The following is a 23,626-nucleotide window of genomic DNA, read 5'->3' as shown; positions in this document are numbered from 1 at the left end:
TCCAACATCGGCCTGCATACCCTGTTCATGAGATCCATGAACACAGCCGGGGCATTGGTGAGTCCAAAAGGCATCACCACAAACTCATAATGCCCATATCGCGTCCTAAACGCTGTCTTCTGGACGTCCTCTTCCCGTACCCTCACCTGATGGTATCCTGATCTCAGATCGATCTTGGAAAACCAAGATGCTCCCTGCAACTGATCGAATAAATCATCGATCCTAGGCAACGGGTAACGGTTCTTGACCGTTAGCTTGTTCAACTCCCGGTAATCAATGCACATCCGGTGTGAACCATCCTTCTTCTTGACGAACAGAATGGGTGCTCCCCATGGCGAGCTGCTCGGCCGAATGAATCCCTTTCCCAGCAACTCCTGGAGTTGCGAGGACAACTCTTGCATCTCTGGAGGTGCAAGACGATAGGGCACTTTAGCAATAGGCGCGGCCCCCGGAACCAGATCGATACCAAACTCTACTTGCCTCACAGGAGGTACTCCCGGCAGTTCCTCGGGAAAAACATCTGAAAACTCACGCACCACAGGGACCTCCTTAACTGACTTCGGTCTCTCGGAAACCTCCCGCGTATCCGTCACATACGCCACAAAACCCTTACAGCCCTGCTGTAGACACTGCCTCGCCCTAGCGGCCGAACAAAAAGCTGATCCTGAACGGGTACCCTCACCGTACACCGAAAGAACTCCCCCACTATGGTCTCGTATGGTCACCAACTGACGCTCGCAGTCGATGACAGCGCCGAATCGGCTCAACCAGTCCATGCCCACGATAACACAGACATCCCCCATCGCAATAGGAATCAGGTCAATCGGGAATTCAACCCCGAAAATCTCTAGTACACATCCCCGAAGAACCTCCGTAGCACGAATCACTTTCTCGTCAGCTATAGAAACTCGCAAAGGTCGACTCAACGATTCACGACTAACGCCGATCTGCTGACTAAAGGCTAAGGACACAAAGGACCTACTCGCACCCGAGTCAATAACACTAAGGCAGGCACAGAGTTCACAAGGAAAGTACCTACGCGCATAATAACATAAGCATAACATATCGACATTAAAATAATTACACAAATTACAACATACCTGCCACAACATCGGGCGCAGCGCGGACCTCCTCCGCAGTCAGCTGAAAGGCTCTCCCACGAGCCCTCGGGGCCTCGACCTTCACCGGTCGAGTCTCAGTAGTCCTGGCAACAGGTGCAGATCCCTGACGAAGCTGCGGACACTCGGCCTTCCGATGGCCGGTCTGGTTGCAATGAAAGCAAACCATAAACCCCTTGGGGCACTCCCTAGCAATGTGCCCCTCCTTGCCGCACTTGTAGCAGGCACCGGCTCGACACGCCCCATCGTGACCCTTGCCGCACTTTACGCAAGTGCGGTTCTTCGAACCTCCCGTCCTCGAATCGGCGGACTTGATCCGCTTGGCTGCCGGTTGAGACTGAGCCGGCCGCCGGTCTGCCTGCTGAGACTCGGCCTCCTCCCTGGCCTGAGTCTCTAACTCGATCTCACGCTTCCTGGCATTCGCCTGAAGCTCAGTAAAAGTATGGTAAGTGGAGTTTGACACAAACTCCCGGATCTCCCTTCTCAGAATACCCAAGTACCGGCTCATCCGAGCCTGCTCTGTGGCCACCAGCTCGGGGCAAAACATCGCCCTCTCATGGAACTTCCGCGTGATCGCCGCCACCGAATCAGTACCCTGCTTGAGGGTTAAGAACTCCTGAACTAATCGTTCCCGCTCCACCGGGGGAACATACTCCTCCCTGAACATGGTAGTGAACCCCTCCCATGTCACTGCCGCAGTTTCTGCCAAAGTGAAGTTCGCCGTCACGAACTTCCACCAGTCCTTTGCTCCCAGACGGAGCTGGTTCAAAGCGAACCGTACCCTCAGGTGCTCCGGGCATGAACAAGTGTAGAAGCACCCCTCTATATCTGCGATCCACCTCATCGCAGCAATCGGATCCTGCGTCCCATCGAACTCTGGTGGCTTCGTGTTGCTGAACTCTCGGAACAGCAATGAATCACCCCCCTGTGGCCTAGCAGCGGCCACAGCTGCGGTAGCTGCAGCGGTTGCAGCCTCAGTCAATGCGGCGTACCGCTCGTCGAACGTCTCCATCAGGGTGGTCTTGATAGACCCAAACATCTCCGGGATCTCGTCCCGGATCGCCGCCGCCACCTCCTCGTGGATCATCTGACGAATATCCTCGTCACTCACACCGCTCGTACTTGCTCCCTGACGCGGTCTAACCATGATATCTCTGAAATACAACATAAAACTATCAGAGATTCTATCGAGTATAATCGTACTCGATACGCAACCCTACTCAGTCCCAGATATCCAGGGATTCTTACTTGGGCCTCCCACTGACCCGGTATCCTCGGTAGTACGGGCCCAATACTACCGACCACACCGCATCAATGTTCATCCCAAGTCCTCCTCCCCAAACTCCGGATAGTGAGTACTCTACTTCTGACACGCTCTATCTACCCGCATACTAGCAAAGCATCTCATATAGGCAACTTCCCTAGACTAAGGCATCACAAATCGGGCCACTCTAGTCCTATCATGAATACCTAGTCTTCTAGCATGCATAACAATTCATATCATATAATATTGTAAGGTATTTTGGGGAATCTTTACCGTTCGGGCGCTGACTGATCGCACACACTGCTTCTTTCTTGCTTACCACAAAACTATTTACAAAAGTTTATGTCTTTATTTAAAAAGCTTCCTCAAATCCTCGGTTTGAGTTCAGTTACCCCCTAAGGTGCACCCGAATCCCTCAAACCAAGGCTCTGATACCAATTGTAACAGCTCAAATTTTTCAAACAAATTTTTCATTTTAAAAACATAATTGTTTCCATTTTAAACAAGGCATAAATAGATTAATTGTTCTGTCAAATACAATTATTCAAAATCCCAAGATCATAAAGACAATCTTCAGTGTGTATCGATCATGCCGGCGCCTTCCCACGGTCCTCGCTAGTACCTGAAATACATGCACAACAACTGTAAGCATAAATGCTTAGTGAGTTCCCCAACATACACTTACGCACATACGCCTTTCCAGGCCCTGACCTTCCGGTCCTCATAACATAATCGCCTTCCGGCCCATAACATATTGCCTTCCGGCCCACATATCATACATAAGCACACATAACAATTAACTTACCACATATTTCATACATATCACATAACATATCCGACCTTCCGGTCACACAGTCAAACCCTTCCTGGTACAGTATAGTGAGAAGACTCACCTCGTAAATGCTGAAAGCTAGCAACTCCTGAAATCACTCGTGCACAATCCGACGAGCTACAACCTTCCTATAACATCACATATCTCATTAACACTTATAACTGCTAAGGATGACTATCCCTAAGAAGTCAGACTTAGGTCAACTCTGGTCAACGGTCAATCGGTCAGCTCGACCGGACTCGGCGAGTACCATGGCGACTCGGCGAGTCTAGACGTCCTCCAACTTTCTGAGATTCCTTATCTACTCGTCGAGTACCCTCCTCAACCTGACGAGTTACCCTTGAAGGAATCGCGGGGCCACCCCGACTCCACTCGCCGAGTCTGAAGAACAACTCGGCGAGTCCCAGTAAATCTTCAAGCTACTCGCCGAGTCTGAAGAACAACTCGGCGAGTCCATGCCATGCAGACGAGCAACTGCTTCCTGAATTACGTGTGGTCCCGAGATATACAACCATGGGACTTTCTGGACTTCTAAACATCTCATTACTGGGGTATAAACGTTTGGGTAATAACATAATAACCCATCTAATCACTAAATGGGTTTCATAAACCCTAACTTCATAAACACAACAAACAACAGAAGGGAATCCGAAATATTACCTGGAATATGCCCTCTCTGTGTTTCCAAACCGCAGAACTCGAATCCTTTGTTGTTCCTTTAGCCAAAACCTTTCTCCTCTTTGCCCCACAACCTCTTCAAGCCCTAATATCCTCCAATCTTGCTCTAGATGCCCACAACCGTTTAGGGTCCCTTTCAATCGACTAAAAACGAACAATGACGGCACATAAGAGCATTATATACGATCCAAAACCGCACGGTTAGGGTTTCTGCTGAACAGCGTCGACTCGCCGAGTCCATATCTGGACTCGTCGAGTCCAGTCGCGGACCCGCGACTAGGTCTGCGATCCTACTCGGCGAGTCTAGGCTCCAACTCGCCGAGTCCCCTCTCAACTCACCCCAAAAACATAATTAACAATACCTGAGATTTCGGGCTGTTACATGAGGGAGGGACTGAAAGTGAAATTTTGACAGAAGTTTGATTAGAGACGGGTTAAGACCTGTCACTCTACCCATGTCCCTTCATTTTGAAGCTGCAACCTCCAAACCCTAACCGTAAAACGACGTTGCAGCCGCCACCTTATCACTCCTCCTCTCCGGCCGCCACCCCTCGTCGCCACCGATGAGTCACGAGACGGACATTAAGTCAGTCGAGGAGATCTTCATTGTTTTATTGCCGGCGAAGACGAAGAGTCACGAGACCGACATTAAGTCAGTCGATGAGATCGGAGGTTCAAGTTGCACAAATGCTGATGCTGTTCGCGGTTGATTCGATCTCATTCTCTTCCCGTTTCTTCTGTTGTACGCCCCAACTCATGTAACGACGTTCGTATTGCCGGCGTCGTTGCTGCCACCACTTCATTTTGCCATTCCATTTGTCGTCCCTCCTTCGTCATCCTCCTTCAAGACCGAAGTGTAGTTGCGTGGTGGGTGCATTTGATCGTGTGTGTGTGTGTGTGCATGTTTCAATATGTTTTTCATGAATTATTAGCCAGTAAACAAGAAGACCACCATGGAAACCAACCATGGTGGTTGCCGCATATTGCTATCTCCTGCCGCCACCAGCCACCGCGTGTGGTGGTTGTGTGTGTGTAAAATGGTGTTTATGTGTGTGTTTATTTCAGTTGAATGTTGTTTTTAGCTGTTGCTTGACCGGAGACTGAAGAAAAACCACCACCACCACCGTGAGGTGGTGGCTGCCACCTCCTGCTGCCGCCGACCACTGTTTTTGGTGGTTGTATTGGGCTTTTTCTTATTCTTTTTGGTGCTAGTGTGTGTGTGTGTGTTGTAGGAAATTGTATGTGTGTTGGATTGTTGGAAACCCTAATTAGGGTTTAGAAAACCCTAATATCAAGAAACCCTAATTTTGGAGTTGGTCGGGACCCGCGTTAAAACTATTAATTAAACTTAAAATAATAATTAATAATTCTCCACAATTAACTTGATGCAATATTGGACTTAATGGATTAAGTGTGGAACACTAACCCTAGTTATCATTTTATTTAAAAACCCTAGAATCGAGGAGCTCTATTTTGGACAATGATTGGGCGTGTATTGGGCTGTTGATTGGATTATTATTTCACTCGAGAAAGACTAAGTCAAACCTTAATCAGTAATACCCTTAAGTGATTAAGTCCTTAATGGGTTAAGTGTTCTTACTTAACCCTAATCGTCATCTTATGTGAAACCCTAATCGCCATTTCATGAGGGGTAGTCACTTTTGCAATGACTATAACTTGTGATCGGGTATTAAATCAAGTATCTTCCTATAGGCGATTGAAAGTGAGTTGAAGCTGGTAGAGTTCTTCATTGCTACAGTGGTTATCTACGCGCATATCGAGGTGAGTTTCGCCTCACTATACCCGTGGGTCGAAGGCACCAATGTCGGCTCATTAGTTTTGGTTATCTGCTAGTAGAGGGATACCCTAGGGACTGTATATATCCATGTAGGATAGACTGAGGACTCTTGATCTAAGCTCTCTTACCTATTCCTTGTTTGGTTGTGGTTCTAGAGTAGGATCACCTGTCCGGGTGACTATCTCACGTCTGAGTATCTACAGCCATGCATTTCTTGGATTGTTGATATTTAATATGTTGTTATGCTATAGTGATATGTTAGATCTGTCTCCTAGTATCCTACATGTTGTTATGCTATAGTGATATGTGCCTGCTGGTTATCATCTATGGAGTGCCCTTAAGGACTGTCGGTGGTCATGTAGGATAGCCTAAGAACTCTTGGTCTAGGCTCTTTTGCCTATTCCTTATTTGGTTGTGGCTCTAGAGTAGGACCATCTGTTTGGGTAGCTATCTCACATCTGGTTAATTATGGTTACACATTCTATGGGGATTAGCTGGTAGTGGGAATGTATGTTGTGAGAGGATTAGTAGGTAGTAGTGAGCTGTATGATTGTTGTTTGCCTGTATTATATGTCTACTTGATCCTGATAGTTTATATGTCGACATATTGTGTTTGGTTTGGTTTAGGCGGTCCTGCTTTTGTACGGTAGTCCAAGATACCTGGTGTGGGCCGGCTGTAAGCCGTAGGCACGGAGGCTCGGGAGGAGCAGTAGGGTTGAGGCGGTAGGCCAACAAACCGAGGGTATTCCATCCCGAGGATGACTGGACCCATAGTGGACATGCCTAGTATTCCAGCCTGAGGCTGATTGGGCCAGGCATGAGTGTTTGTGTGTATGCCTTGTTTTGTGTGGTGGTATTTTGGGGGAAACTCACTAAGTTTTATACTTAACCCGTTGTTTATGGTTTCAGGCATCATCGGTTATTTGTGGAAGGCGAAGGGGGGACTGTACACACTCATCAGCAACATTGAAGATTACGTGTTTCTACAATAATATGATTTTTAATAAATGTAATGCAGAATAAATGGCTTTCTTAATTAATGAATTAATAAATTCGGAACAAAGGACGCGGGGCTGACCTCGTACGCTTAGGTTACCCTTCGTACGCCCTGTGTATGAGGCTGCTTGCCAACTTCTTAACCAAGTGCTTAATCCCTTAAGCACCCACGTCGAAAGTTCAGATCTAGGTCACGTAAGATGCCCTAAGCCATAGAGTTTCCAACTTTATGGCCTAGCATGGCGATAAAGTCCTTAAAACCAAAAACCCTAGCCTCTTAACCCTTTAAGACCATCTAGCACTTGCATGGGGGGGGGGGGGGAACTAGTGACCAAGAACCCAACTTTATGACTTAACACCCCTAAAAACCTTTGAAAGGACAACTCAAATGCCTTAGAGTACCTCCTATTCACAAAGACTAAGTTGGGACCAAAAAGGAAACAATTTGAGCAACACTAGATCCAAGAGATTATATCGTCAAGTTTGAAACTTTTTACCTCCACAAGGTGCATAGGGGGGGACTAAATGTTGGATCCAAAGCCTTGATTGTAACACTACCACTTCAATGTTCTTCCTTCTACTCCAAGAGCTCCAAAAGTACACCAAAATGTTCCAACAAGCTTCACAAGCACAAACACTCTTAGGGTTTTCAAGATGAGGAGGAAGGTTGAAGGTAAAAAGGTGCTAGAGGCCATAAGTGAGCTTAAATAGGGTCTAAACCCTAAAATTTAGGGTTTGCATTCTGACTTCGTATGCCCTGTGTAGCCACGTACGCTTAGCGATCTAAGGCACTCTGGAGCACGCCCTGCGTACGAGGGTGTACGCCTCGCGAACTCCAAAGGTATTCATATTTACAAAATTACCATCAGGGACTAATCTTTCAAAATAAACATAACTCAAAGGTTAAAATGAATACCTGAAATTTAGGTGTTACAAGTATTTGTCTAAGATTTCATATTATAGGATTTGTGATGCACTGTGGTAACTACAGTTTTATTGAATCTTTGTTTGACTTGTTTTTTCTTTTTTGTTGTAGCAAGCTTTTTGGGTTAGCCTTCGTCTGATTTAGGGTTAAACTCAAATAATAATCCTACTTACATTTTCTTATTACAACATTATACTGTGAAAAATACCCAGTTTTAGGAATGCAATCCTTAAACAAAGCAACATTGTACTTTGGAAATCTAATGGTTGAAGTAAACAAAATAAATGAAAGACATTGTGGTTTGTGACATTTGCCGATTTTATTTATGTTAAATTTGAATTTAAGATGTTTCTTATAAGAAAATATTTGTTTTTGAAGGTGGGAACTAGAGAATTCTCTAATTATAGTGCATAAATACCATCCTACATTTCTTGAACATATAAATTATTGCATCACTTGGTTCTTTTGACACTAATATAATCTTTTTATTTGTACAATCATATACTAAACCTTTGTGCAAATAAGTATAATTTTATTAAAAGGGCGGATCATCGAATGTCACAAATAAGTTGGTTTTCTAGGCGAGAGGGAAAAAATATTTGTTTGAGAAACTAAAGTAATACACAAACACTTGCTCATGTCCTTACCCGTAATAGCATTGTACTTTCAGTTACCTACCTAAATCACCCTCCACGAGCCATGCTTTATGCTTATCACGACCCTTTTAACTTTCCTAGAACTTGAAACATTCATGATGATCCAATGGGCATAAATTATAGCCCAAATGGTCTACCAGAATTATCATAGGGTGCTGCACAAATCACACATATCACAACAACAATCAAGACATTCAAGACAAGTAAGAGCAGTGCAAATCTGTGTGATAGCAAGTGTGCAATGCTCGCTTTTGAGTTGAGACCACATCTTTTTGACACACCTCCAACACCATGAATTGATGAACATCCCCCAACATGATGTTGCAGCCTCCACCACCATTTTTGTAGCTTCGTTTAACTTTATGTCTTCCATTCCTGGAGGTAGATTTGCAGCAGTAGCCTTTAAGTTACCAAATCCAACACATGGATTCCTCAGGTATATCACCTTCTCATTTCCCAATCTTGAACATTTCTGCAATCCAATAAACATTTCATTAATTAAAGTTTGATAAATCAAGATTTCCACTTGGGTTTTCTGCAATGATACTTGTACCTTGTCTAATAGAAGAGATTGAAGGGTGGCCGACTTTACTTTATCTTTGTGAACTAGAATTACGCAAGTATATTCAGAAGGAACTCCTCTTTGTAAGCTCATTTTTGCAACCTTCTTCTCCATATCTATGTTTTGGTCTAACCATGCCTGTGATGTCAGTATATCCACCTCCCTCATACCACACATCTGGAAATGAAGAAAGAACAAAAATAAGATACCATTGGATGAATATTTTCTTTGGTTGTAATTAGATATAAAGGATTACGTGTCAATAGTTAAAGATAATTACTCTATCCAAGTTAATGTTTGAAGTCTTTCTCACTTTAATATCCATCACATAACTACTTAGATCTGTCATCAAACCTCTAACTTTCACAAGTTCTGGAAATTTGCCTTGGTATCGACCTGATATAATCAACGGGCTTCTTGGTAACAAATCTGGAATTCGAGATGGGTACAACTGCAACAAAAGTAATGTAGTAAAAGAATGTAATTTTTAAATATGGAAAAACAATTAAATGCTGAAATTTTAAGTGAAAAAATAGAAATGCCACCTCATATGATTTGAGAGTTTCTAAAGAATCAAGGGTTACATTTGTAAGCAAAGGTGACAATGCATTATTAAACAGCCTTTGCAAACGATCACCGATTAAATCTGGCAAATAAACAATGTCCATAAAATTAAAAGAATTAAGAAACTTAACAATAATGTGAGACTATAAGCTCATTGTAATTTGATTAAACTGACCTACATCATATGCATGATCATAATATCCCCTTCCAATGTGAGCAAGCATTGGCAAGAAATGATGATTACAGTATGAACCTGGAAATGGAAAGAATAACATGTTAATGAATTAACATAAATAGTTTTGTTTTTTTTAAAGAAGAAAAAGGCCACCTATTCCAAATGTGAAAATCCGGGGAGAACTCAAGCATCCATCTACATGGCTGAATTTCATCATATTACAAATCTCTCTTTCATCTTCAATAGTACCATCAGTAATGAGAAAAATGAGAGGAATAAGTTCACCATTTTTACCAACCATCTCAAGTGCCTAGAGATAAAGATCACACAATACCATTTAGCAAAATAAATTGATGAGATATTATCAAGATCAATCTCACAAATATATAGATTCACCTGTTTCAGTGGGCACATCAAGTTTGTATCTCCTTCTGCAACCAATGTTTTCCACATCCATTCAGTTGCATTTCTAATTGTTTCTTTTGTTGCCAACTCCAGTGAAGATGAGAATGATTGAATGCCTTCATTGAAGGCTATGATGTTAAACAAATCTTGTTGATTAAGCTTTAAGAGGGATGTTATAATTGCATGTTTAGATTTCTCAAAAGGATCACCTCTCATGCTACCACTTTTATCCAATAGAAACACCACTTCCCTCCGAAAATGCTATTAGAATTAAAAAAAAAAAGTCACATCAATCACAGAGATCAAGAACATGAACGAATAACGTACCTAGAATTGGCCACAAACCTTTCTAATTATGTTAGCCCCGGGAAAAAGATAAAAGCAAAACATATCTCTTCGATCATAATCATGTAGAGATGGACGATGCAACAGCAGACCACCAAAAATCTCATTCGAGCATACCTCAAAAGAAACAAAAAAGACACCAGATATTTTGTTCATATTTTACCAATCAATCTAATCTATATGATGAATTTTTTACCATTTGATAGAGACATAAAAATTAAGATCTTACATAATAAGCAAAATAGAAGTCTTGAGTGGACCATTTAGGAACTTCTGCCTCGTATGAGAAGCTTGCTTCCCCAGCCGGCTTTCGTTGTACCTCCTTTCAAGATGTAAAATAAGAGACTTTTAATTAATATTAACTAGACCAAATTAACAATAAACCCAATTCATTTAAATGACAATTTTGGACATACAAATTACCGCTCGATGTTGACATATCCTTGGAAGATCTACTGACAACTGGACAAAGATGTCATTTTAATTTGGATTTGAACGTTGTTAGATTATAGTGTACCTTTAAAGGGTGACTAGTAGAAGTGCATGTAATCTCAGTCCCAGTACCAGAGTTCACATTTACCAGAAGTTTCTCCATTTGAGGAATTTTGTTCTTCAAAGGTAAAACATATGAGGGGAAAGTGAAAGGTATACTGAGGAAGAATTCATTATCTTGATACACCAGTTTCTGAGACCATCTAACTTTGACATGGATAATGGATCCTCCATCAACCTTGAAAAGTTGAGCATCAATATTGAGTAATAAGTCGACTGGTCTAAAAATTGAATTAGAAAGCATCATGCACAATGGTTTAGGAAAAACCTGAGGAATTCTTAGTGTGTATGTGTTGCGTTTCATCAAGAACCCATCTTTTGCCTTGGTTATTCGATCTGAATCTTTCTCACCTCCATGAGCAATCAATTTTGTGAAATATGATCTTTTAGTGCTCTCAACTTTGATGTCTAGAATTGAACCCTGTTAGTCAAACCGAGTGCTTAATCAGGGAACTTTAATTCATAGTAGAAGGATAAGAGAAACGTGTCACGTATATTAACGAAACAAGATCACTACCTGCTCACCCATGGGAATCGCGATACAGCAATCACAGCATGCACTTGCAGTGACACAATGGACGTGCCAAGTGCCGGAAACAGTAACAAACGCAATGTCCAAATAACACTCCATATTCATCGAAATCTCATACATATGAAGAGGAATCAACGCCGGCGGATTGCAACGTCCGTACACGTGAGGCTGGTAGCTCCGGATATCAGGATTATCGACTATATCAGGTTCAGTAATCATCGCATAAACCATCGGCGCCGTTGGATGATGCTTCGTCGGCAAAGGGGATGAACATGGTGACGGTGAAGGTGACTTGGTCCTTATCGCCGGCTTCGGAGCAGACATGCGAGGCTCGTATTCTTTTCCATAGTATATACGTTTAGATAGCCTAATTCCGGTGTCCACTGATTTTGAGAACTCCGTGGTCATCTTTTTATCAGAACCTCGCAGGAGGAGGAGGATAAACAAAGCGAATTTGCTTGTGCGAGTGTGACTGTGTGTTTCGCGCTTGGTTTGTAATACAGCCAAATTAATTTATAATTATACAGTTATACACCCTCCTTTGAATTTATTTAATTGTAATTGTTGATTTTTAATTAATTCCTAATAAACATTTTAAATTAATTTTATTATATAGTTTGCGAAAACATTTTTTTAACGTGTACTGTCCAGGATTGGAATGAAAAGTTGTTCAATATGTCCTCTCTTACCATAAATGAAAAGTTGTTCGATATGGATATAAAAATCTTTATGTCAAAATCATAAAGATAGATTATTGTATTCTCGGCCTATACTACTATTTAAAACATTGGAATCTATATAAACCCTAACATATATTTTCACGATCCAATATGATATCAAACTAAGGATTTCACTCTTACTTCCCTCCGACGTGATCTTCCAAATTCTGGCGCATGTTTCCTATATCGGATCATCACCTCCGGCAAATGACATTTTTTTCCGGTTTGTTCTCTCTGTAATTGCCATTGTGGCACGTGTGTGGCCCAGCCCATAAAGGCCATGCGGACTTGACGTCATACCCGCCTTCCTCCGGTATACCACTGGCAGCCCTTCGTGAGTGCGGCACACACCTTTTTGTTTGTTTCAGAGCCGTTTTGGCGGGGCGTACTAAACCCCGAGGGCCGACCTTGGTTTTAGCTACTGATGACGGGCTGCATCGGGGACCGGAACAGGGGCACGAAGTTGCTCCGTGGTATTCCAGATGAGTTGAAAGACCATGATCCCCTCCCTTGACATCCACTCGCCCTAATGAATAAGCAAGAGGAAACCCATAAGCTTTTATCCGCGCCATAGCCTGCCAAAAGTAGAATCGGGGAGGCTTTGGCTCACGTTTAGACTTCCGCTGCTTCCACTCGACGTCGCTCTCTCCTCTTATCGATGTTGTCGACTTGCTGCTTCTCAATCGACTTCATTGCATCATCTTCAAGGATTGATATCATATAGTATACAATCCTTTTACCCACGGTAAAGCTTCCTACTATTATTCGTTCTTTTTTATTTCACACATTTTTAGATTTTCTGGAATCATGATCACCCCTTCCTCTTCCTCCACATCGACCCTGACTGCTCAAACTCTTGTTTATGATGTAACAAATGTGTACAACTAGTTTAGCTTCAAGCTGATTGTGGACGGGTCGAAATATAAACTTTGGTGACCTATCTTTACTGATATCCACAAAGGCGCCAAATTCGTTGGTCACACAATATAAAAATCCCAACCCACAAGTGAAGATGATGAAGATTGGAATGTTATTGACTCAATAGTCAACTCTTGGTTCTATTCCATTGTCGATCCAAACCTACTTCAGATCATATCTCGTGGCAATTGCACTGCCAATAATCTATGGGACGAATTAATTTTGTCACAACTTGAAGAACCTGTTACACAATTTTTTTTCTCAATAATAAAATGATTCAAGATTAGTTCATAGACACGAAAAAGGTTCCTCATCTATCACTAAATTTTGTCACAACTTGAAGACCTTATAGATACTTTACATGATGTCAAATCTGATATTAAATAAATTGAGCTTGTCATGCATATTTTACGACAATTACCACCGTCCTATCTTAGTATCGTGGATGTCATCACCAACATGAATCCCTTTACTTCGTTCCTAGAAGCCAAAAAAATGCTCCTTTTACATGAAGGAAGCAAAGAAACCATTAATGCTCCTCATGATAGTACACTCACATCCTCGATGACTCTTTACTCGACATCCAATAATTTGGGAAAATCTAAAAACAAATGGAATAAAAACCGGAATAATAATTTGGTTGCTTTTAAGGTTGGGGGTAATTCTACTTTGTATATTGGTACTAATCACATTGCGGGAAATACTACATCTGCACAACCTAATTATGCAAGTGTTCTTGGTTCAAATCCGTCAAATACATCTTCTTTTCAGATTCCACGACAGCCACAAGCAACTTGACTCACTGGTTCACATTATCACCTACCCTATGCTGCTCTTAGTTCTCCTTTCTACGACCCAACTACCGTCAGGCCACATCAGGCTCATCGGTCCGCTTTAATAGTCCTAGTCGGCCCAAGCCTCCTTCTCTTCGGTCCAACAACCTCCAACTGGACACCCCCATTTCTTGCATCACAAGCCTGAAAATCTCGACACATCTCCACAACGGTCAAACAATTTTTTTAGTGCTCTATTTCATTTTCCTCAGCCATAAATGACTGAACTCAACTTAATTTTTCAAGCAATGTTTTTTCAACTGCCTCCGGATAACAATTACTACAGGGACACTGGCGCGAGCTGTAACGCCCGCGAATTCGGGCTAGACATTTAAGGTATAGTAAATAATCTTCGTAATGACTATCTCGGGGATATAAGGAGTACTGCAATCCAACTTCGAAGTTTCACGATCAAACTGACACAACTATACGTGTCGTAAAACACCACAACCTTTCATATAATTTGGTCGAATAATACCTGATCAATTTTTGACCAAAACAATTTGGCGCCCATTGTGGGGCTATAGTGTTAACAATCATTCAAGAATCATGTCTACGCAACCAACCTTATCCTCGCCATCGATTCCTCCCATTTCCTCTAAAACCCTTCCACCACCTCCAAACGGAGCTCCTAAAAAGACCCCAAAGGCACCAGAGAAGAACACCTCTTTTCTCACTACCCAAGGATTTCAAGATTCTCGTGAAGTGATTTCCAACAACGGTCTCTTTGCTATGATGAAGATACTGGAACAACAAGTTAGGAGGACAACAGGACGGTGCTCAAGGAAATAAAAAGAATGAGGGAGGAGATACATAAACTCCAAGAAGCAACACGGTCAATATTGCAGCCCAAGATCCTGAACTTTGACAATACATGATCAGCCGGAAACCACCATTAAATAGGATCCTCAACACCGCCACCTAATCCTACTTGGGGTGTAACTCCAAAAGAGCGAGCCCATATGATCCAGGATCCTGTCGAAACCTTCATCACCCCCAATAACAAGGATCCTGGTAACTTCGTGAATACTAATACTTTTAATACTAACTGTGTGGACCTTGATGCATAAATGAGCTTGGTTATGGCCAAGGAACTTCAGGAGTTAAGGTAGATGATCTGAAGCGTGCCCTGAGTGGTCCAACCTATACAAGAGGTATCCCCCACAAGCCACTAGATCTCAAGATTTTCTCCTGCGATAGTTGATACTGAATTCCCAAAGCGCTTTCAAACTCCTAGCATGAGGCCGTATGATGGAATTAGGGATCCTGAAGAACATGTGGCACAATATAGGGAAAGAATGGAGATCATCCCCATTCCCACACATTTAAAAGAAGATTTCATATGCAAGGGCTTCGGTTCGACCCTCACAGGAGCAACCTTAATGGCTTCTTAACGTTCCCCCTTACTCTATTACTTCATTTGCTCACTTAGTTAAACTTTTTAACAATCAATTGTCTTGTAGCAGAACATTAAAAAAATGACTAGTGATCTTTACCGGGTAGTTAAGGATTCTAAGGGACACCTTAGGGATTTTGTGAACAGGTTTGGCAGGGAGGCTCTGAGTGTCCCCAACATCGATAGGGGAACTATCGTAAAAGCCTTTAAAATGCGCTTAAAGAAGGACTCTCCTTTCTACAAATACCTTGTAGTGAATCCCTGCAAAAGAATGGACGAAGTAAGGAAGAGAGCACTAAGGTTCATAAAGCTCAAAGAAGACAAGGAGATCCAAAAGAGGAGAAACCCTTTAAACACATATGATAACCCCAATAGGAAGGCCGACTCCTCGGCCCAAAGATCTTATAAGTCAAAACCATATTCCAAACTTGATCATCATAGGGTTAATGCCCGTGAAGATAAAGGAAAGGAAAAAGAATTTCCCAAGATCACTGGCTATTGATTTTCAGTGGATGTTTCAGGTTTAATATTCTCTATGCATGATCTTGGTGGCAAAGCGATATGACCAAAAAAGGGAGAAAAGCCCACTGGCTGGAAACATAAGTCCAAATAATCTGCATACCACGACTTTGGTCACGTTACAGAAGATTGCATATCCCTCAGGAAGGAGATCAGCTACCTCCTAGGAAAGGGATACCTCAAAGACATCCTTGGGAGAAGAAAAGAAAGACCCAAAGAAAAGGATTAGGATCCTCATAAGATCCTAGAAAAACCAGGATCCCCTCCTACAAACGCCAAGGCAATCAATGTTATCTCTGGAGGTTCTGAAAATTGTGGTACCTCTTATTATATAGCAAAAAGGCATGCTAAATTGTCAAAAACAGAGAAAAAGAAAGAACGTTGAAGAATACGTCAATCACGAATGAGAAGGAGATCACCTTCGACGAGACATAGAAAGCAAACGTCCAGGATCCCTACCACGACGGATTGTTGATCACTCTCTATATTGCCAACCATTTTGTCAGATGGATCCTTGTCGACGGAGGATCTTCAATCAACATTACACTCTTGGATGCTTTAAAACGAATGAACATCTCAGAGTCTGAAATAGTCAAATGATCCCTAGTACTAATAGGATTAAGTGGTGAAACAAAGCATATGGTCGGCGAAATAAAGTTGCTTATCTACATAGAGGTAGTAAACTTCATGCAACGTTTTTGCCTAATTGATACATTATCCTCCTATGATATTATATTAGCTAGACCATGGATCCACGAAATGAAGGCAGTCGCATCAACATACCATCAATGTGTGAAGATGCCCACCCCATGGGGGACAGGGAAGATTACAGGTGATCAAAAAGAAAGAACGCTGAAGAATACGTCAATCACGAATGAGAAGGAGATCACCTTCGACGAGACATAGAAAGCAAACGTCCAGGATCCCTACCACGACGGATTGTTGATCACTCTCTATATTGCCAACCATTTTTTCAGATGGATCCTTGTCGACGGAGGATCTTCAATCAACATTACACTCTTGGATGATTTAAAACGAATGAACATCTCAGAGTCTGAAATAGTCAAATGATCCCCAGTACTAATAGGATTAAGTGGTGAAACAAAGCATATGGTCGACAAAATAAAGTTGCTTATCTACATAGAGGTAGTAAACTTCATGCAACGTTTTTGCCTAATTGATACATTATCCTCCTATGATATTATATTAGCTAGACCATGGATCCACGAAATGAACGCAATCGCATCAACATACCATCAATGTGTGAAGATGCCCACCCCATGGGGGACAGGGAAGATTACAGGAGGTCAACAAGAATCCAAGGAGTGCTACAAGACGTCGATGAATACTTCCATAGTCCCACGACAAGCATAAAAATTAAAGCAAAGTGGAAAAAAAATTCTTAAGACAGAGATGATCAAGGAGGTCAAGTTCCCAAGGTGGCTAGCCAACGTGGTCGTCGTATTGAAGAAGAATGGAAATGACGAGTATATGTGGACTATACGGATCCTAACAAGGCTTGCCCAAAGCATCGTTTCCCCTTTCCACACATAGATTCCATGATAGATGATACGGTTGGACAGGAGTTATTAACATTCATGGATGCATTAGCAAGGTTCCAAAAAATTCAAATGGAACCATCTGACCAAGAGAATATTGTACTCATAACCCCAACATATATATATATATATATATATATATATATATATATATATATATATATAGTTATATTGTTATGCCATTTGGTCTTAAAAATGCAGGTGCAACATACCAAAGGCTAGTTAACCGAATGTTTGAGGACAAACGTGGGGACACCATGGAAGTCTACATCGATGACCTGGTGGTCATCTCAAAGAAAGATGAAGATCGCCTCAAGGATCTTGAAGAATCTTTCAACAGACTAGACGAATACAACATGAAGTTGAATCCTTCCAAATGCCATTTCAGAATGAGATCAAGCAAGTTCCTTGGATACATGGTAACTAAAGAGGAATAGAAGCAAGTCCGGAGCAAATAAAGGCCATCATTGATTTAAGATCCCTATCCTCGACAAAGGATATTCAAAGACTAACAGGAATAGTAGCAGTCCTAAATAGGGTCATTTCAAGATCCTCAGAGAGGTGTAAACCTATCTATGATATCTTGAAGAAGAACAAAAGGTTTGAATAGACTAAAGAGTATGAAAATTCTTTTCAAAAACTTAAAAATTATTTAAGTTCAGCACCCTTATTGGTGAAAACAAAAGATGGAGAACCGCTCCTTCTATAGCTTTCAGGATCCCCTAATGTTGTAAGTGCAGTTTTAGCCAAGGATGTTAACGGGGACCAACATCCTATCTACTATGTAAGCAAAGTCTCTTGAATCCTGAGACTATGTACTCCCACCTTGATAAACTAATACATGCATTAGTAACTGCTTCCAAAAAAATTAAGAAACTATTTTGAACCACATACTATACATGTAAGACCTAATCACCCCATTAAGACTATTAGGAGAAAACCAGAGATGTCAGGAAGGATGAAAAAGTGGTCCTTGAAGCTAAGCAAATATAACATCAAATATGAACCAAGATCAATAATAAAACCACAAGCACTAGTAGACTTTGTGGTTGATTTCAATGATGATTTACAACCTGGACCAAAATTGGAACGCAAGGAACTTAAAAGCGAAGAAAGCATGGGAAGGTGGATGATCTTCACAGACGGGGCATCCAACCAAAAAGGAATTGGCCTTGGGATCATACTAAAATCGCCACAATGGGGAATGTTACCCAAGGTAATTAGTTGTGAATTTGAGAAAACCCACAACGAGTCTAAATACGAAGCACTGCTCATGGGATTACAGTTGGCCAAATATCTTCAAATCAAGGATCTTTAGGTATTTATTGATTCTTTATTATTAACTAATCATTTCAATGGATCCTATGCAGTAAAAGGAGAAAGAGTGGCAGTATACCTCCAGATTCTCAAAAAAATAGCCTCTGAATTCGAAGCTTTTAGCCTAAGTCATGTTCCCAAAGAAGAAAAAATTGAGGCAGACGCATTGACCAACCTAGGATCTTCTCTCAGGATCTCGCCAGAAATCAGGATCCCTATAACCCATATATTGATCCTAGCGATAGAAGATCCCTCCAAGAAACCAGAAAATCCTAATGACCTTGATCAAACAACCAACGTAGCAATGATTAAAGATCTTGATACTTAATTACTTCTTCAAGATCCTAATCCTCAGGATCCCGACATCCAAGATCCTTCGTAAAGCTCAAGATCATAGATCCAGCCCATTGTGGGGTGTCTCCAAAATGACACAATTCCAAAAGAAGAGAAAAGTGATAGAGCATTCCAGATGAGGGTCTCACGATTTGTGATGATTTAAGGGAAATTATACAAGAAATCCATGGCTGGTCCATACTTGATATGCTTGGAAATTCATGAAGTTACCGAGGTACTAAAGGATATACACCAAGGAGATTGTGGCAATCATGTTGGGGGTAGATCCTTATGCTCCAAAGTGTTAAGGACGAGGTACTACTAGCCAATAATTAAGAAATATGCATTCCTACACGCAAAAAGATGTGATGCTTATCAAAGGAATAACAACATCCTTCATCAACCAACATAACCTTTCCATCCTATCATCTCCCCTTGACCATTCATGAAATGGGGAATGGGTATAGTTGGCAAGTTACCGAAAGATCCTGGTTGAAAGGTCTTCATGCTAGTAATGAAAAACTATTTCTAAAAAAAGGATAGAGGTTGAAGCATGTATTCAAATATGATACAAGAAGGTAGTCTCATTTATCAAACGTAATATCCTGACCAAGTTCGGGATCCCTGTTCATCCTCAAGCTAATGTTCAACCTGAATCCAACAACAAAATCATCGTCAACATTTGAAGAAAAGATTAGACAAAAAGAAAGGATGATGGGAAGTGTAACTCCCGCTCATCCTATGTGTTGGGACCAAGATCCTTACTATATCCAGGATCCTCAGCAACACCAGGATCCCAGCTAATTATCGTTATTATTATTTTTTATTATTAATATTTATAACGGTCATATTTTGTCTATAACTAACACGTGTGCAGAAGTAGTAAAGGGAAGACTAATTCTCAACGAAGAATCATCTCAACTATGCTAAAGACTCGGAATACTTGGTCAAATAACGTTCAAGAAGCTGGTCATAGAGGATCCCAAAAATATAAGACATCTTGTTGGCTAGATTAGTCCATAAATTGACACTTGTAATCTGCACACAACACATGAATTCTTATTCTAAGCTCACTCTACAAATTTCTACATTTATTCATACTAAGAATTCACTGTAATCTTTACTTTATATCAATAACATCATTAAGGTAGGTGATCATTATCACCTCCCAAGGTTTTATGTCGGAGATCCTAGCAACGATCAAGGGCTTTCCTTGTAAACCATCGTGTCACTTTTCTTTTACTACTTGCTATTACACAATCTGAACATCACAACCTCTTGTTCAATTTGGTTGATTAGTACTTGTGTAATTTTTGACCCAAACAATTTGGCGCCCACCGTGGGTCCGTGGTGTTCAAAAATCCTCAAAAAACATGATGTCTACACAACCGATCCTTTCTTCATCCTCTGCTCCTTCCGTTCCAACCAAAAACCTACCACCCCTCCAAGTGGACCCCCCACTCAGAGGAAAACGCCTGACACTTCCAAGAAAAATACCCCTTCAATCACTAGTCCAGGAAGTTTTGGATCCTCAGGGCTCCAGGATCCGACTGGCTCAGTCACTACTGCAGAACTCTATGATATGATGAAGAAAATAACTCAACAGGTGACCCAACAGCAGGAGGAGAATAGAGCACTACTCAAAGAAGTGGAGAGGATGAAGACGTAATTTCAGAAATCCTAGGAAACTACGCCCACAGTTGTGCAACCAAGGATCTTGGATTTCAATAATGCAGGATCCTCAGAAAATCCCCAGAAGGATACGATTCCGACCAATGTGGCGTCGCCCTGGGGGGCAAATATGGACAACCGAGCGTCCATGATCAATGATCTCAATGTGCCTTTCAACACTCCAAAAAACCTAGATTCTAGTAGTTTCTTGAACAACAGTACTATTAATACTAACTACACTAATGTTGATGCAAGAATAAGCCCGAACATGGCTAAGGAACTTCAAAAATTGAGACAAATGATCGCCAGTGTGCCCGGAGTGGTCCAACCAATACCAAAATTGTCTCTTACAAGCCACATTATCTCTAGATTTGCTCCTGTGATAGCCGATACCGAAGTTCCTAAGAGCTTCCAAACTCCCAACATGAAACTATACGATGGAACTACGGATCTCGAGGAGCATGTAGCTCAATACAGAGAAAGGATGGAGATCATCCCCATCCTAAGGCACTTGAAGGAACCTTGCATGTGCAAAGGCTTTGGTTCAACCCTTACGGGATCAGCCCTCAAATGGCTGCTAAACGTTCCCCTGTATTCTATTACTTCATTTTCACACTTAGTCAATATCTTCAATAACCAATTTTCTTGTAGCAGAACCTTCGAGAAGATCCCTAGTGATCTCTACCGTGTGGTTCAGGATCCTAAGGAGAAACTTAGGGAATTTGTTAACAAATTTGGTAGGGAAGCTCTGAGCATCCCTAACCTTGACATGGTCACCGTTGTGGAAGCTTTTAAAATGGGATTAAGAAAGGATTCACCTTTATATGAAGACCTTGTGATGACCTCTTGAAAAAATCTGAATGAAGTCAGGTGCCGGGCGTTGAGATTTATAAGGCTCGAAGAAGATAGAGAGATCTAGAAAAGAAGCAACCCTTCGAATCAATATGAGAACCCCAACAGGAAGGTCGAATCCTCAACTCATAGATCCTACAAATCGAAGCCCTATTCCAAACAGGATCGTCATAGGGTTAATGCCCTTGAAGTTACAGGAGAAGAAGAAGAGCTTCCTAAAATCACTGACTATTGTTTCTCCGTGGATGTTTCAGGTGTAATTCACACTATGCAGGATCTTGGAGATAAAGCAATATGGCCAAAAAGAGACAACAAATTCACCGCTTGGAAAGACAAGTCCAAATGGTGTGCTTACCACAAAGACTTTGGCCACATAAAGGAGGACTGCATAGCCCTATGAAAAGAAATCAGCTACCTCCTTAGCAAAGGACACCTCAAAGAGATCCTCGAGAGAAAAAGAGAAAAATCCAAGGAGAACAGCCAAGATAATCACAGGATGTTGTAGAAACCAGGATCTCCACCCTCTGACGCTAAGATAATTAATGTTATCTCAGACGGATTTAACATCTGTGGTACCTCTTATTCTTAGGCTAAAAGACACACCAAGGTATCCAAAACAAAAAAGGAGGACGAACCATGAAAGACTACCATGGTCAGTAGTGAAAAAGAAATCACATTTGACGAGACCGATATGGAAGGAATTCAGGATCCTCACCATGACGGAATCGTGATAACAATGTACATGGCGAACCATTTCGTCAGAAGGATCCTCTTTGATGAAGGATCCTCGGTCAATATCATACTCCTAAACGTGCTAAAGAGAATGAACATCCTAGAATTAGAGATAGTCAGAGGATCCTCAGTCCTCATATGATTTGACGGGGAAACAAAACACACAATTGGAGAAATAAATCTACCAATATACATAGAAGGGGTAAACTCTATACAAAAATTATGTGTTATTGACACCTTATCTTCTTATAATGTGATACAAGTTTAACCATGGATCCACGAGATGAAAGCGGTTCCATCAACATACCATCAGTGTATGAAGTTGCCCACTCCATGGGGAACAGTGAAGATCAAAAAGAATCGAAAGAATGCTACAAAACCTCTATGAAATCTACGACTAAACCCCAACAAGCATAACAATTAAGGCAGGGGGCACGACATGTTCTAAAGACAAAGGAACAAGACGTAAAGGAAGTGCCCCTAGGTATTGAGGATCTCGAAGCTAAAGTCCTCATAGGATCCTCAATGCCTGAGCAAATCAAGCAGGATTTATTGGATTTCTTAAAAACCAGAAGCAAGAAATTTGCATGGAAACACGAAGATATGACAGGTATAGACAAGAGTATTATTACTCATAAACTTACTATTGATCCTTCTTTCAAACCAATACACCAAAAGAGAAGGAAGTTCGCACCCGAAAAAAACCAAATCATTCAGGAAGAGGAAGAGAAACTCCTCAAGACAGGGATGATCAAAGAAGTAAAGTTTCCAAGATGGCTAGCTAATGTGGTTGTCGTACAAAAGAAAAACAAAAAATAGAGGGTGTGCGTAGATTACACTGACCTTAAAAATTCTTATCCTAAGGATCCTTTACCCCTACCACATATTGACTCTATGATAGACACCACGGCTGGCCATGAACTCCTGACCTTCATGGATGCTTCAGCAGGATTCCAACAAATCCAAATGGAACCATCAGACTAAGAAGATACTTCATTCATAACACCAACATTTATATATTGCTACACCGCAATGCCTTTTTGTCTTAAAAATGCAGGTGCGACATATCAAAGATTGGTGAATCGGATGTTCAAAGACAAACTGGGGGACACCATGGATGTTTATATTGACGACATGGTACTGAATTCAATGAACGTCGAAGATCACCTTAGAGACCTGAAGGAAGAGTTTGACACCCTAGACGAGTACAATATGAAGTTGAACCTACTCAAATGTCACTTTGGAATGAATTCAGGCAAGTTCCTTAGATAAATGGTGACCAAGAGAGGGATAGAAGCAAGCCCAGAACAAATAAAAGCAATCATGGAACTAAGATCCCCATCTTCAACAAAGGACATCCAAAGGCTAACCTGGA

General features: G+C 41.5%; 2 protein-coding genes across 2 annotated transcripts; both read right to left on the bottom strand.

The window, feature by feature from the left end:
- Positions 1 to 8,180: 8,180 nt before the first annotated feature.
- Positions 8,181 to 10,217, bottom strand: LOC145051685 (uncharacterized). Its single transcript, XM_078999537.1, has 7 exons — positions 9,965 to 10,217; positions 9,722 to 9,878; positions 9,569 to 9,646; positions 9,375 to 9,475; positions 9,110 to 9,280; positions 8,821 to 9,006; positions 8,181 to 8,739 (listed from the first exon to the last, which is right to left on the bottom strand). Exons 1-7 carry the CDS (start codon positions 10,187 to 10,189, stop codon positions 8,413 to 8,415), a joined length of 1,245 nt encoding a protein of 414 aa, XP_078855663.1. The 5' UTR covers positions 10,190 to 10,217; the 3' UTR covers positions 8,181 to 8,412.
- Positions 10,218 to 10,746: 529 nt separating this feature from the next.
- On the bottom strand, positions 10,747 to 11,861 carry LOC145051684 (uncharacterized). Its single transcript, XM_078999536.1, has 3 exons — positions 11,388 to 11,861; positions 11,139 to 11,291; positions 10,747 to 11,048 (listed from the first exon to the last, which is right to left on the bottom strand). Exons 1-3 carry the CDS (start codon positions 11,808 to 11,810, stop codon positions 10,794 to 10,796), a joined length of 831 nt encoding a protein of 276 aa, XP_078855662.1. The 5' UTR covers positions 11,811 to 11,861; the 3' UTR covers positions 10,747 to 10,793.
- Positions 11,862 to 23,626: the final 11,765 nt, after the last annotated feature.

This window comes from Lactuca serriola, chromosome 5, assembly GCF_051521515.1.
Source record: "Lactuca serriola cultivar US96UC23 chromosome 5, Lser_US96UC23_V15, whole genome shotgun sequence".
In the NCBI taxonomy this organism is placed as follows: domain Eukaryota; kingdom Viridiplantae; phylum Streptophyta; class Magnoliopsida; order Asterales; family Asteraceae; genus Lactuca; species Lactuca serriola.
The sequence above is the reverse complement of the archived record's forward strand: the minus strand, read 5'-3'. Positions and strand labels throughout refer to the sequence as shown.